The 15488-nt window shown below is 49.5% G+C and overlaps 1 protein-coding gene across 2 annotated transcripts in view; it reads right to left on the bottom strand.

Annotated features, from left to right (window-relative positions):
- Positions 1 to 4134: 4134 nt before the first annotated feature.
- sptbn1 (spectrin, beta, non-erythrocytic 1) overlaps positions 4135 to 15488 on the bottom strand; it is a 27194-nt gene continuing 15840 nt past the window's right edge. For both annotated transcript variants that reach the window (XM_007541431.2, XM_007541432.2), the window contains 23 exons: positions 14210 to 15080; positions 13999 to 14136; positions 13168 to 13924; positions 12881 to 13083; positions 12592 to 12682; positions 12333 to 12479; positions 11445 to 11708; positions 11148 to 11372; positions 10955 to 11044; positions 10603 to 10881; positions 10401 to 10531; positions 9944 to 10148; positions 9491 to 9865; positions 9154 to 9398; positions 8942 to 9080; positions 8596 to 8680; positions 8328 to 8524; positions 8145 to 8251; positions 6719 to 6770; positions 6088 to 6299; positions 5843 to 6016; positions 5525 to 5567; positions 4135 to 5332 (listed from right to left, as the gene is read on the bottom strand). In XM_007541431.2, the coding sequence (XP_007541493.1) occupies positions 5144 to 5332; positions 5525 to 5567; positions 5843 to 6016; positions 6088 to 6299; positions 6719 to 6770; positions 8145 to 8251; positions 8328 to 8524; positions 8596 to 8680; positions 8942 to 9080; positions 9154 to 9398; positions 9491 to 9865; positions 9944 to 10148; positions 10401 to 10531; positions 10603 to 10881; positions 10955 to 11044; positions 11148 to 11372; positions 11445 to 11708; positions 12333 to 12479; positions 12592 to 12682; positions 12881 to 13083; positions 13168 to 13924; positions 13999 to 14136; positions 14210 to 15080 (5219 nt within the window). In that variant the 3' untranslated portion in view covers positions 4135 to 5143. The remainder of the gene's footprint in view (positions 5333 to 5524; positions 5568 to 5842; positions 6017 to 6087; positions 6300 to 6718; positions 6771 to 8144; positions 8252 to 8327; positions 8525 to 8595; positions 8681 to 8941; positions 9081 to 9153; positions 9399 to 9490; positions 9866 to 9943; positions 10149 to 10400; positions 10532 to 10602; positions 10882 to 10954; positions 11045 to 11147; positions 11373 to 11444; positions 11709 to 12332; positions 12480 to 12591; positions 12683 to 12880; positions 13084 to 13167; positions 13925 to 13998; positions 14137 to 14209; positions 15081 to 15488) is intronic.

The following is a 15488-nucleotide window of genomic DNA, read 5'->3' as shown; positions in this document are numbered from 1 at the left end:
ATTTAGATATTTAGGAGAACAGCAGAGCTAGAATGATGAAGAAAGGTGAAGAAGCTCTGGTGAGATCTTCATTTAGTTTATTGAAATATGTATTAACTGTTTTTAATTTTTAAAGAAACTAAACTATTTTATTATGAGAGGAGCAGGTGGAGTTTCAGAGTGTGAAGATATAAAAAATTATATTAATTATATTATTTACAGGAGACAATAAAAAAGGAGAGGTTTAAAAATAAATTAGTGAACATTTTTGCTACACAGTAAATAGGGTTGAGATGTATAATAATGCATACATCTGAGAATTAAGTTGTTTAAATTCTCATTCTGTTTGATAAAAACATACATTTTATATTTAGTTCACATTCTGACACTGTACATTACTGTAATGTCTGTTGTAAATCCATGAATCCATGCAGGAACATCAGGCTGCAGGGAGTCAGAGGGAGGCAGAGACAGAAACGCATATCTGTAGATATTTTAGTTAAATGTTTGCAGCTGAAAATGACAGGGAAATAAACATTTAGTCTTTTTGCCTCAGTGTTTTTCATGGATCTTTGGTAAGTTACTGAATGCAGGGCTGGAAAGTGAGACTGAGTTAACAGTGAGGAGCTAAGGTGTCAGATGTGAAAAGTATCATTTTTATTTATTTTGTAGATCAAACTGTTGCACTGATGTAGGGAGACGTTAAAGAAGAACAAAACTTGTTTTTTTAGATTTTATTTTTGTTGGTCAAACTGCTGTATTGAGTTTAAAACTGCAGAGTCTAATTTTATGAGCTGTTTTCTACTTTGGTTTTAGGAAGAGGTAGAACCTGTTCAATCACAAGTCAATTTATATCAATGCATTTTGACCAATAAAATGTATCAGAATCTGTTAGCCTGTCTGTGCTACCAGAGTATGTAGCTTGCTAGTGAGTGTTCATCCTGGAATGATGGTCATTATACTGCATGACTTTAATCTGATTATTGGATTGTAAATAGTAACGCGTTACTGACATGTTGAGGCCATTTACTGATCCGTCAGGTTTCCGATGTGCGGCCCCCCAGCGACAGACTCGGTGCTGGACCACAGACAGCAAGGCAGACGAAGCCGTTAAAAAATGTGACACTTTTTATGGGTCAAATAGATCCAATAAATTGTAACAGCAGCTGCGGGGGGCCAAACAAAGTTTTGTCAGGGGGCCAAGATTCCTGGCGGTGCCCCTGTTTACAGCTAATAAATTTGCTTAGTAAAGCACATAAAATAAAAACTCAAATATAAAGGAATTAACATNTGAAGAGAAAATAGGAAATATATTTTTTAAATATAAAATTGCCTAACAAATAATAAAATGGGTCAAAATGAATTAAAATGAGCGTACCTCATTGCTCCAGTTTACTAAAATAATTTTACACTGATTTTGAGTAATTGGGTCACAGTTTAGTGAGAACTCCTGCCCTCGTTCTCACATCACACCAGTTTTAAGGTCCCTACACTGACTCCCTGTAGCTCAGAGAACAGACTGTAAAATACTGATGTTAGTCTATAAATCACTGAACGGTTTAGCACCACAACACATTAAAGATCTGCTGTTGTATCAACCTTCCAGACCCCTCAGGTCTTCTGGTTCTGCTCTGCATCCAGAACCAGAACCAAAGAGGAGAAGCAGCATTCAGCTTCTATGCACCACAGATCTGGAACAAACTTCCAGAAAACTGTAAAACAGCTGAAACACTGAGAGCCTTTAAATCTCAACTAAAAACCCACCAGTTTAGAGCTGTATTTGAAACGTAATCAGTTACGAATTTAATGTCAATAGGTCAGATGACCTGGAAGCTATTGAAGAAAACATTATATTATTTAATATTAAAATGATTGAAAATATTGTATATGACTTTAAAATGTAATAGATGATATTGTGTCTCATGTAATTTGTTGACAGTCCCTAAGTGAACCTGCGGCCGGGAGCGGTGGAGAACCGCTGGCCGACAGTAGCGTTCATAAATCGGATCAACCTTGAGCTAAACGCCGGTTACTCCCCGGAGCTCGAATATCGAATATCCAACTTGAAACTCACTTCACTGCGGTGACCAACCACAATGATTTATTTAATCAGAATGAGACCGAAACAGCAGCGAAATGAGCCGTTTTATTATTTAAAGTGAGCAACACCTGATCATACGCGACCACTTAACATATATTTATATATTATTATATTATATTATATTATATTATTTAGATATTTAGGAGAACAGCAGTGCTAGAATGATGTTGAAGAAAGGTGAAGAAGTTCTGGTGAGGTCTTCATTTAGTTTATTGAAATATTTATTAACTGTTTTTAATTTTTAAATAAGCTAAACTATTTTATTATGAGAGGAGCAGGTGGAGTTTCAGGGTGTGAAGATATAAAAAAAATATATTAATTATATTAATTACAGGAGACAATAAGAAAAGTGCTTGAGGAGAGGTTTAAAAATAAATTAGTGAACATTTTTACTACACAGTAAATAGAGTTGAGATGTATAAAAATGTAAAAATTAAGTTGTTTAAATTCTCATTCTGTATGATAAAAACAAACTTTTTATATTTAGTTCCCATTCTGACACTGTACATCACTGTAGTGTCTGTTGTAAATCCATCCAGGAACATCAGGCTGCAGAGACAGAAACACATATCTGTAGATATTTTAGTTAAATGTTTGCGGCTGAAAATGACAGGAGAAAAAAACATTTAGTCTTTTTGCCTCAGTGTTTTTATGGCTCTTTGGTAAGTTACTGGCTGGAAAGTGAGACTGAGTTAACAGAGAGGAGCTAAAGTGTCAGATGTGAAAAGTATCATTTTTATTTGTTTTGTAGATCAAACTGTTGCACTGATGTAGGGAGACGTTCAAGAAGAACAAAACTTGTTTTTTAGATTTATTTCTGTTGGTCAAATTGCTGTATTGAGTTTAAAACTGCTGAGTCTAATTTTATGAGCCGTTTTCTACTTTGGTTTTAGGAAGAGGTAGAACCTGTTCAATCACAAGTCAATTTATATCAATGCATTCTGATCAATAAAATGTATCAGAATCTGTTAGCCTGTCTGAGCTACCAGAGTATGTAGCTTGCTAGTTGTGAGGCAAATGCTAAAGTGAGTGTTCATCCTGGAATGACAGTCATTATGCTGCATAACTTTAATCTGATTATTGGATTGTAAATAGTAACATGTTAGAATACTAGGGTCAGATTAGAGTAACGCGTTACTGACGTGTTGATGGCTATTTACTGATCTGTCAGGTTTCCGATATGCGGCCCCCCAGTGAGACTCGGTACTGGACCACAGAAAGGACGGCAGACGAAGCCGTTAAAAAATGTGACACTTTTTATGGGTCAAATAGACCCAATAAATTGTAACAGCAGCTGCGGGGGGCCAAACAAAGTTTTGTCAGGGGGCCCAAGATTCCTGGCGGCGCCCCTGTTTACAGCTAATAATTTTGCTTAGTAAAGCACATAAAATAAAAACTCAAATATAAAGGAATTAACATCAATATGGAATAAATAAAACATATTAAAACAAAAGTAGGTTCTGACAGAAAATGGTGAACAAGCTCATCAGTGGATCTGATATTGGAACTGAAGTCATATTTGATGAGTTTTTTAAAATCGAGCTTTCCATGTTTAATGGTTTCTGTTCCCCAAGATCTGCTGAACTAAATTCATTTTCTATTTGTTTTCTTCTGATTGACCAAACAAAGATTTAAACTTGAACTTAAACGACTTGAAAAAATACAATTTCACAAATAAAGGGGGGGAAACATTAAAAAATATGTTTTTTAATTTGTTTGAACTTGTTTAGTCAGACAAAAACCTGAAATACTATAAATTTTGTGTTTGGAGAAAATATTCAGTTTAACTGAGAAAAAACCTCAACAGGAAAGAAATCCAGGGAAAAAGGCTGAATTATTGAGAAAATGTTTAATATCAGAAAGAAAAGTCACAATATAATAATTTATATGGAAAAACTCAAATATGACAAAGGAAAATATTTTTAAGAAAAATAATTGAAAAATGTGAGAGAAAAAAAAATCTGAATATTTGGAATTAAAATAATGGAAAAATAAGCAAGAAAACGGTTCTGAATTTATCAAAAAGTGATGAAATGACATCACAGAACAGGAAGTGAGGTCATAGTTTAAAAGCTTTAATGAGTTGGCAGCTTTAACAGGTGCAGCTTCATACATGAGAAAAGCTTTAAATAGGCCATTCCTAACGATGCAGCTTGGATTGTGCAGAAACACGAACTTCCATACATGTTCGCTACGTTACGATGCGCGGAACCATAGAAGAAGAAGACGGTCGGTCAGGTGAGCTTACGTGAAGCATGCAGGTGAACGTTTAACTCCAAAGCCGTAAAAAGTTGGTCCAGTTTCTCCTTCAGAACCGAAGAACAACGAAAATACAAAAACAAGTTCAGGAAAATCAGAACCGGAGCGGCCGGTCCCACCCAGGTCAGACGGACCAATCACAGCGCCCGCAGGCCCACCATCAACCAGTCAGGGGGCAGAAAGGCCATCTGGGTTCGAAAGACGAACACATCACAATCAGAACCATTCGGAACCAACAACCGGGTCGACGCTGGCGACACGCTCATCAGCTGTCCACCTCTACCATTGGTCGGTCACTGTGACATCATCAGTGACATCATCAGCCCACTGGAGTTTATTAATGGTGGTTCTGGTTTGTCCGATCAGCGGACCTGTTCTGATCAGAGACGGACCCAGAGCCAGAGTTTGGACCTGGTTCTGGGTGGGTAGTCCAGCAGAAGCAGTTTTATATCCCAGCCTCTCTGGTTCTGGACCAGAACCAGCGATGGGTCTGGGATTGGTTGAGCAGAACCAGATTTAGATCCTGGTCTGTGGTCCGGTTTGGGTAAACCAGTTTGGGATTTTGGTCTTGGGTATGTTCTGGACCGGTTCTGTAGAACAGGTGAACAGCTGATGAATGTTTCAGGAAGTTCTGGATGTGCAGTTTGGGTCTCAGTGAAGCAGGAGCTAAGAGGAAACGCTCTGAAGCGGGTCGGGTCGGGTCGGATCAGGTTCGGTCAGGTCGGGTTCGGTCCGGTCAGGTCGGGTCAGGTCCAGTTCGGTCGGGTCGGGTTGGGTCCACCAGCGCCCCCTGTGGTTCTTCTTCTACTGTTTCTTCTTGCTGAACAGGCTGAAGCGTTTCTCCTTGTCCCGTTTCCCCGGACTCGATTCGGCGGGCAGCGACACGCTGGCCGGGAGCGTCTGAGCGCGCCCAGAGGGTGGCGTGCCCGGGGCGGCGCCGGGGGCGGGGCGCTCGGCGCTCAGCACGGCCTGGATCCACGAGCTCATCTCCTCCTACAGGGGGCGACAGAGGACAGTGGGTCACACCGAGCAACAGCTGGAGGATAGATCCGGATGTTCATCAGAACCACGGTAACCCGGTCATCAGAACCAATCAGAACCCTCCAAACATTTTTCCTGGGTTCTGGAAAGCCGGCTGGTTGGACCGGTTCCGGTCCGCTTCCTGTTTCTAGCGCAGATACTCACTTCATCTTTGGCTTGGAACAGAAACTCGTTCCCATCGGAGACTCTGGAAGAGAAGAACAACTAGATTCAGGAAGTGGGTTTAGATGTTTGGACCTTCAGTTCTGATCTGGTTTATACTGGTTTAAACCGGTTCAGAACCAGTTCACACTGGCCTAAGCTCTTTGGTACCAGTTTGAACCGGTCTTTGCAGGTTAAAGGTCGTCTGGTGAATGTCGGTTCTGTCAGAACCCCATTGGACCTCTCACATGGACACGTTGGACAGTCAGGCTGTCCTATGATGACGGTCCGGTCCTGGACCGGTTCTGGACCAGTCCTCACCTGAGCTTGAAGACGTGTTTCTTCTTCTTGTAGTCAGAGGCGACGTCACAGGTGACGTCCTTCAGGCCGACGGGCGCCTCCCCGTGGTACGGGGCGCCCTGGGCCGCCGCCTTGCCGTCCTTGTAGAAGCTCAGCTCCCCGACGCGAATCACACAGTACACGTGGTGCCAGGACCTGCCAAACACAGAGTGCAGGAGTCAGGGAGGGCAGAGCCTGGGGGCGGGGCCTGTGGCGGCGGGCCTCACCTGTTGGACGCCTTCTTGTTAGGCCCCTCCCACTCGTGCTTGCGGTGCAGCGGCCCCTCCAGCAGCGCCGGCGCCTCCTGGCTGTGGGCCGGCAGCGTGGCCGACTGGCTGCCGCCTGACTTCCTGGCCGAGGTCGGCGAGGGGCCGGGGCTCGGGTCCTTGGAGCCGCGCTCCACCATGCCGTTCACCAGGCCGCCGCCTTCCACGGCGTCCTGCCGGTCCGGATCGGACAGAACCGGGTTAGAACACATTCCTGACTAGTGTGAAAACTGAACCCCATGACTTTAATCTGATTTAACTGCTGGACGGAAACTGAGAACTGGATCAGAACCATCTGATTGATCCCTTATTGCGGTTCTGGCTGGATCTTCCTGAGCAACACGGAGCATAAATCGGGTTTATTCTTGTTACATCCAGGCGGTTCTGGACCGGAAGTTTTACAGAAATGGTTTTAGTAATGTGGCTCCATAAATAAATCTTATTAATTATTAATGTTTCATTAAGTACTGAATCTGAAACAATCCAGAATAAAATGTCTAGCCTTAAGTGTTCTGAATGTTCTGGTACCGGAACCGGGTCGGTTCGACCAGCGGGAGCGGCGCCCACCTGCAGGCAGAGCAGCAGAACTGACCTGAGGAGAGTCCTGGTCCCGATCCGATGGGAGTCCGTTCTGGGTCACGGCGCTGCAGGACCAACACAGACCCCAGTTAAACACTCACACCGAGGACACAACCGGGTCAGAACCATCTGGACCCGGGAGCAGCAGAACCTCACAGAATCTCTCAGGCCCGGCGGCCTAGGCAGACGTTGGGGGGCATCACCTGTTATATATTCCTCATCTCCTTCCCAAATAAGGTCTGTTTTTATAACTAGTCGTGGTTCCCTTTAATCCATCGCTAACATGTCATAGCGCTGCCTTTAAACGCAACATGAGCGCTTAGACGCCCGGTTTTACTCCTGGCAGCGAAGGAGACCTGCTGCTGCGCAGAGACAGCTGTGTTAGAATCATGGCCGCAAACCAGCAAAGGAAAAACCAGCTTAGCTACATGAAAACTAGCAAGTGTTAGCTACACAATGACTAGCTAGTGTTAGCTACCATGTTAGCTACACGATGACTAGCTAGTGTTAGCTACCATCTTAGCTACATGATCCCTAGCTAGTGCCGATATAACACGTTAAACTTGTTAGCAAGAATAGGAAACTAGTATTGCTGTTATCTATGTTCAAATGTAGGTAGTACTAGTTACATTAGTTACATTAGTTACATTACTTGAGTAACTGGTACTCAAGTAAATGAGTACTGGCCCAGTCCGAGGTGTGTGGGGGTACTTAGAGTACTTTTACTGCACTGTCCCTTTTTCTTTTATTTGAGTGATGTTGTTATTGCTACTTACTTGAATTGATTAATTTTGCATTTAAAGACAAACTTCAGAGATCAGAAACATTTGATTCTTAGATTTCTGCAAGTATGTCCTAATATTTATGCAATTTTGAGCATAATTATTCAACATTCTATAACTGTCAGTGTTTATATTCTTATTGTTTAGTTTGTTTAAACAATAATGGGATTTTTAAATAAATCCCGGCTCCTGGCGGGTTGAACAGAGAGCATCCTGCTGTAGCTGGCAGGTCAGTTACAGAGACCTGCTGCCACTTTCCCTCCCAACTCCTCCTGTTCTCCTAAATGAAATTAACAAATATAACTGCAGGTCTGAATAACTGGACGTATATTTTGGCCGTTGCCTGTTACCGTTGCTTTCAGGAAGTGAGTTAAAGAACAGCTCCATGCTGCATGCTAAGTTCACTAGCGCTGTGCTAGTCCTAGTCGTAGTTACGTAACGTGTCACACAGAGTCAAGGGGAGCTGGCAGCCGGCGGCCCTGGCTGCTGCTCCAGGTTCTCCAGAACCATCTGGAGGTGAGAAAGAGTGGGCGTGTCCCTCTGCTCTCTGATTGGTCGGAAACTAGCTCTGATGTCACCCGTGTCCAAGTTCTGGTTTGACCCGGTCTTGTGTGCTTCCGGTCTGCTTTGTGGGTGTGACTGGTTCTGGAGGCTCACCTTTGCTGCTGGGGTCCGTCTTGCTGGATCAGAACCGGTTCTGGATCCGGTGGCTTCCTCATCCTCTCCTCTTCCTCCTGCTGCCTCCTGACCTCCAGCAGCTCCATCTGGAAGCAGAACTGGGCCGTCAGCGCCAGTGGAACCGGACCGGGCAGGACCCCGCCCGCCCGCCGCCCTGCTCACCGTGGTCAGCCGCTCCAGGGCGGAGAAGCGCTCCTCCCAGGTGGCGGCGGACTTCTCGAAGGCCTCGTGGCGCTTGATGAGCTTCTCCACCTCGTCCACGCTCTGGCCCATCTCCCGGCTGGACAGGTACGGCTCCTGGCCCAGCAGCCAGGCCTCGGCCACGCCCGCGTCCCGCGAGAACTGGTGCACCTCCAGGACTGGGGAGGAGCAGGAGGGTTAGGGTGGCCCTGATTGGCTGCCACGGCGGGGTAAACAGGAAGTGTCTTACTGAGGCGGAGCCACTCCCAGCGGTCCTCCCATTTGTCGATCATCTCCTTCCTCTTGTCGGTGAGCTGCAGCAGCTTCTCCTTGATCTGGACCACAGGAAACACAGAACACAGCTCAGCCCGGACCCACCAGAACCAGAACCCCCAGGCTGCCCCTAGATAAGACACATATCAGCTGAAACCTTATTTTTAGAACCAGTCCGACAGCACAAAGCAGCCAAACTTTAAGACCGGATCCTAAAGAGTCTGACGTCCATCAGTCTGGAGAGGAATCCAGAACCGTCTCGAAGGTTCCCCTACTCCTCGGTTCTCCCTCAGCCACCCTCCCTCCGTTTCCTCTTGGCTCACCTCCTCTGAGGCGAAGTGCTTGCGGGCCAGCAGCGCCTTGCCCAGCTCGATGCAGGCGGTGAAGCTGTCGTTGCGGGCGTCGATCTCCGCCTTGATGCCCTGATGGTTGTTCATCAGCAGCTCCACGGAGGAAACGTCTCTGGAACCACAAACATCCCTGTCAGTTTGACTCCTGACGCCGGCTGAGCGGCGGTGGCAGCAGGCGGGCCTACCTGGGCTTCTCCTGGGCCTCGATGAGCCGGATCACGTCGTCCATCCAGAGCATCAGGTCGCGGACCATGCTGAAGAACCGGAACTTGTCCCCGGTGTCGAGGAGGCGGAGCCTGCGTCCGTCGCAGGCCTCCAGCAGGCTCCTCCACGCCTCCAGCACTTCACCCTCCCGCCGCTGGATGTCGTCGGCTTTGTCTCCGGCGTATGCTGACTGCAGGCGCGCGGCGTCCTCCTGAAGCTGCCTCACCTGCAACCAGACCATTACACTGCTGTTTCCCTTCTTCAGCCGAGCATCCTGACAGCAGACACTCTGGCTGGAGGGACTGTCAGCCGTGTTACCTGTGTCCCCAGCGCCTGGATGTCGTGTTCAAAGGTGTTGTGCATCCTCTGCAGCGTCTCCACTGTGTTCTGGTCCCGGCCGACCTCCTCCGGTAGCTTCTTCTGCTTGTCGGCGATGCGACCCAGGATCTCCTTGGCGTCATGGTAGAACTTGTGGAGCTCGAAGGAGGCGGCGAGGATCTGCGTCCGAGTGTCGATGAGCTCCAGCAGGTCGGCCCACGCCTCGTTCAGCCCGTCCTTCCACTCCGCCACCGTAGCCGCGTCGCCATGCCCAGCGTTGATTAGCTCGTCCGCCAGCCGATTCACGGCGTCCACTCTCTCCTGCCCGATGTTCCCGGTGTCCCGTGCAAACTCCCGGAATCGTTCCTGCAGCATCTGAAGCCACCAAGCGTTGGTCGTCTCGCCTCCAGTCCAGGAGATTCAGGTACAGACCGCGTGACGACAGGGACTCACCGTGACATGTTCGTAGTCCTGGCCCAGCTCGTGAGACCCGGCCACCACCTCCCGTTCCGCGATCCACTGCTCCAGGTCGTCCACCTCCCTGTTGAGCTGGAAGAGGCGGAGCCTCTCGTCCAGCTTGCCCCGCCTCTCCTCAGACAGGTCCTTCAGGCCGGCGTACAGCTTGTCCACCTGAGACTGGCGCATGCTGATCCGCTCGCTGACAGACAAACAAAGGAACTGGATTAGAAGGCAACTGGCATGCAGATTTTTCACAATAAAAGCCCTGCTGAGAACCAGTTCCTGTCTAGTAAAATTCACGTCAGGAGACTCCTCTATTTTCTGAGAGCCTGAACAACAGCTTTCCGGACCTGTTCTGATAAATGAGGGCGAACCTTCAGCCAAAAGCTGCATGTTCTTCAGGTTTCACCCAGGAATGTTGCAGAACAATAAAAACAGGAGCAGTGACAACCTCTCAGGGTGTCCGGCGGCCACTAGCCCTCGGCTGGTCTTGGACAGCTGGTGGACGGTCTCTGCGTAGTCCTCCACAGCCTGCTCCATGATCTGATGCTTCTTCAGCATGGTGACGGCACTCTGCTCGTCCTGACCGCAACACGGGACAGTTGACAAGTGACTTCAGGAACTTTCCAGGCTGAGCAGTTCGCCCCACTCACCTTGGCTTTCTCCTCTGACATCATGTAGAGCTCCTGTTCACTCATCCAAGCCTCGGCCTCAGCGGCGTCAAAGTAGTACTGCTGAGCTTTGTGGGCCTCCTCCAGTCGGCCGTGCCGCCGCTCCACCTCCTCCATCAGCTCCTTCCACAGCTGCTGCAGGTCGGCCAGGCGCTGCCGGATCAAGTCGGTGTTGGAGGACCCGTCCTGCAGCAGGCTGCGGCTGCGCTCCAAGATGTCGTTGATGCGAGGCTGATGGCCCTGGATCTCCTTCTGCAGCGTCTGAGGACACATCAACCGGACAGGTCAGGGAGCAGCTAGGAAACTCCAGAAGCTCAGGAGAAGAAGAAGTCACCTGGTTCTTCTTGATGAGCAGCTGGACTGTCTGCAGGTTGTGTCCATGCTCAGTGGATGTGGCCACTGGCATCCTCTCCTGGGTCCAGAGCTGCAGGAAGGAAGGACACCAGTGAGAGGAGCAGGTGGGGGGTACCGTCAGGGGACGGGGTCAGTTGTAAACCTCTGGAGGAGGAGTCTGTTTGTGTACGTACAATCTCATCCTCCACGTCACGGTTGAACTGGTGGACCTCTCTGGACGCCACCAGGAAGTCCCTGCGACGCCGCAGCGGCTCCAGCAGCTCCTGGAACTTCTTCTCCACCACCTGTCGCCTCCCGTCCACCTCATCTGTGTCCTTCACCTCTTGACCAAGGGCCTTCACTTGGCTCTGCAACTCCACCACCTCCCTCTGGCGCACATCCACCTGGTTCTCCAGCATCTGAGCAGGAGGCAGACATCAATCCCCTGCCCTCACCAGGAGATGACACTCATAGTCACATCCGGCAGCTACCTGCTGTTTCTTCAGAAGTATGTTGACAGATGTCAGGTCTTTGCCGTAGTCGTCGGACTGGATCTGGCCCTCCAGGCTGCCCAGCCACTTGTCCAAGTCGGCACAGCTCTGTGTAAGCAGCTCGGCCTTGTTGGCGTCAAACAGACCCTGAGCTTTGGTCTGAGTGGTGGACTCAAGCTTCTCCCACAAGGTGTGGAGTGACTCCAGCTTCTCCTTCACCACCGCCTCCGTCTCTGGCTTCTCTGACACCAGCAGCGTCCCATCCTGACATCAGGAGGAACCAAGCAGATGAGATCTGTCCACTACATAGCAGGGCTAGTGGACTAGCTAACAGGATTAGCCTTATTTGTGATATTCAACAAGTTATTCTGAGAATTGGGAATGTTAAGAATAAATAATTCTGGGCTTTCCTCTCTGCTTAAGCTGTTTGCATGTTCGTATAAACATACATGCAAACACACAGAGCACACATGCGCAAAGCTACGGTTAAAGGAAATGACACACTAGGGGGCGCCGTCTTTAGGGCGTCGCTCAGACAGAGGAGAACTACAAACTACTGTCAGATGTTATTTTGATCTGTTGGCCCATCAGGATGGGATGAACAGAGGGACCAGCTGTACTTTGGATAACCCCCCTTGGCTCTGGTGTTACTGGTTGAGGTTGTGATGGTAATATTTGACCTTGACCTCTACGGGTCCAAGGAGAGGCTGACCTTGCCGTCTACAGTGATGAGAGGAACATTTGTTTACATGAAGAGGATTGTTGATGGAAAATCACTAGAAATGACAAAAACCTCCATGGAGTCTGGAGGTTTTTGTCATTTGTCTGAAACATTCAGAATAGTTTCAGTGGGAGTAAAATGATGATTCAGCGTCTGAACTTCAGTACCTTCTGGATCTTGTCCAGCCACTCCTTGTTGGACTGCAGCTCGGCCATGAAGGCCTGGTGCTTCAGCCATTTGCTGTGCAGGTTCCTGGCCTCGTCGTAGGTCATGTCCTGAGCCGTCAGCATCTTCTCACTGATCCATAAAGACAGCTGCAAAGAGACCCAACAGAACCTCATCCTCTGGAACCTTTTGGTCCGTCTCACACTTTCTGAGCCAGTTCTCTGGAAGTGTTGGGTTAAAATGTGCTTCTGACGCGCTGACCTCCTGGCAGTCCTGCAGGAACTTCTGAAGATCGCGATTGTCCTTCAGTCTCATCAGCAGCTCCACTGCTGCCTCCCTGTTCTTCTTGTGCCTGGAACAAGAAGAAACAGCAGGTAGCTCTACAAACAGGCTCCATGTGAACCAAAACTTCACAAAAAGCAGAAACTCTGCAGTCTAGAGCATGAAGGCAGCACCCTCACAGTCCAGCTGCTGAGCACAGACTCCTCAAGCTGCTGATGCTACAGAAGCCATGTTGGGTCCGTTAAACTGGATGTAGCTCTGAAGCTACCTGTCGTCGATGGAGGCCACTCTCTCCAGGATCCGCTCAGCGTTGATGTTCCCATCACCGGCCAGCCTCCTGCCTGCCTCCACCACACCGTTGATCTTCTCCTCGTTGGCGTCCATTGTGGTCATGAAGTCCTCCTGCTTCTTGATGGCGCCCTCGGCGCCCTGCAGGGTGGTGGGCATCTCTGTGTGAGCCAGCACGTACTCCTGCAGAGAGGATAAGCTGGAAGTCTGGAGGCTGTTCTGTGACACTCAGGGCTCACCGGTCCTGGTTCTGGGGTCTGGACTTACCTGGTTGTTGAGGAAGGCCTCGGCCTGCTTGGTGTCCCTCAGGAACAGCTGGTAGGCGTGGGACTGGGCCAGCAGGTTCTGCCGGTTCTCCCACATTTTGAGCAGCTCGTTCCAGCCGGTGTCCAGGGCCTGCAGCCGCTGCCTCAGGAACATGTACTGGGCGTCCACCTGGCCCCGGGTCACCATCTCCCCCATGTCTCTCATCTTCTGGTAGTCCTCCTCGTAGTTGTGGATCTCGTTTTTGATGCTTTCGTGTTGCGCCATCAGCTTCTCGGCCTCGGCCAGCGTGTTGGGCATGTCTTCGGAGGCGATGGCCGTCTGCGTGCGGGACAGCCACGACTGGAAGTCGTCTAGCTCTCGCAGGAACTGCTGCAGCTTCCTGGCTTCGCCCAGGGACTCCTCTCGTGTTTTCAGAGTATTCTTCATTTCGTCCCAGACGGCAGCGATCTCAGCCAGCCGGTCTGTGATGGCGCCGGCCTGGTCAGGATGCTCCTCAGCCAGCCTCTGGGCTTCACCCCGCAGGTCACCCAGCTTGTCTTCGATGGCCACCAAGTCTCGCTCCATGCCGGTCAGCTTCCTCTGCAGAGCCATGACTCCGGTGAGGTCATTGCCCAGCTCCTGGGTGGACTCGATTAGTTTGGTCTTTTCTTTGATCCAGGATTTGGTCTCATTGCAGTCGAGATGATAGTTCTGTACACCCAGAGCAGAGTTCAGGGACTCCTTCTTCTGGTCCACCAGGTCTCGGAACTGGCTCCACCTGCAGACAGAGGGTCAGATTCAGGTCTGCACAGTACCTTTAAGGTTCTTTCTTTCCCAGCGGGCCATGTGTACCTGTTGTTCAGTTTATCCTGCTGAGTCTTGATGTTTGTCTCGCTCGGATGGCCGCTGTGGATCAGCTGTCGGGCGATCTGGTTCACCACAGCAACGCGAGACGCTTGGTTGTTCATCTCTGGCTCCAGATTCTCAAACCTGCAGAGAGATCCACATCAGTTCTGTACAGCCTGACAGACATCCAGGATGCATGCAGTCCCTCAGCTGTTACCTGTGCTGTATCACCTCCAGGTCCTCCAGTTTCTCAGGAATCTCCATGCTGTTCAACCACTGCTCCTTCTCGTCGATCCAAACCTCGCAGGCGTCAGCCTCACTCATCATCTTGTAGAGAGCCAGTGCATCCTGGAGCGCCTGCTTCCTCAGCTTCGTGAGCTCGGACACTTCCTTGTAGCGCTCCTCGATGCCAGCGAGGCGGCCCTGCACGTCCTCCGACTGCGCCTCCTCTTTGGGCAGCAGGGCGACCTGCTCATGCAGAGAGTCGATGACCGAACGGTAGCTGGCCACCTCTGCTGCAGCGTCCTTGTGCTTCCTGACCAGAGCCTGGGTGGAGAACTCATCATGGCCCGTCTCTCCACTAGAGACGATGCGCAGAGCGTCCAGTGTCCACGCATCCACATCATCCGCATCGGCCTGGAACTGGTGCATGGCCAGAGCTTCCTGCAGTCTCTTCTTTCTTGCTGCAGCAAGCTGCTCCAGCGCCACCCACTGAGCCTGCAGGTCTGAGATTCGCTCCTGGATCTTGGCAGCACCAAAGTGACCCGCATCCACCATGGCCTGGCCCTCGGCTATGGTGTGCTGCAGGTGTCCGGCCCGGCCACTCATCTCGTCCTCCAGGGCCCGCTGCTGGCTCAGGAGGCGCACCGCCCCGGTCAGGTCCTTGCCGTGCTCCATGGAGGACAGGATCTGCTCCTTCTCCCGGATCCATCCCTCTTCCTCTGCCATTTCCCAGAAGAACTTCCAGAGTCGGCGAGATTCCTCGAGACGTGCACGGCGCTCAGCGGCCAGCTGGGTCAGCTCCTGGTAGCAGAACTCCAAGTGGGCCACCCGGTCCTGGATGATCTGAGGATCACAGGGCTTGTAGCCTGGAGAACAGACAAAGTGTTTTCATCAAGAATCTGGTTTCAGCTTGTTGATGAACCTCTCAATGATCAGCCAGAAGGATCTAATGCTCATTTCTCGGCCTGCGATGATTGGACTAGGACAGCTTTAGTGAGAGAGAGAGGGGGGGGAAGATAGAGAGAGAAAAGAGATAGAAAAAGAGAGAAAAAAAAGAGAGAGAGAGAGAGAGAGAGAAAAAGAGAGAGAGAGAGAAGAAAAAAGAGAGAGAGAGAGGGAGAGAAAAAGAGAGAGAGAGAGAAGGCGAGAGAGAAAAAAGAGAGAGGGAGATAGAGAGAGAAAAAGAGAGAGAGAGAGAGAGAAAAGAGAGAGAAGGAGAGAGAGAAAAAAGAGAGAGAGAGAGAGAGAAAAGAGAGAGAAGGAGAGAGAGAAAA

This window comes from Poecilia formosa, unplaced genomic scaffold, assembly GCF_000485575.1.
Source record: "Poecilia formosa unplaced genomic scaffold, Poecilia_formosa-5.1.2 Scaffold608, whole genome shotgun sequence".
NCBI lineage: Eukaryota > Metazoa > Chordata > Actinopteri > Cyprinodontiformes > Poeciliidae > Poecilia > Poecilia formosa.
The sequence above is the reverse complement of the archived record's forward strand: the minus strand, read 5'-3'. Positions and strand labels throughout refer to the sequence as shown.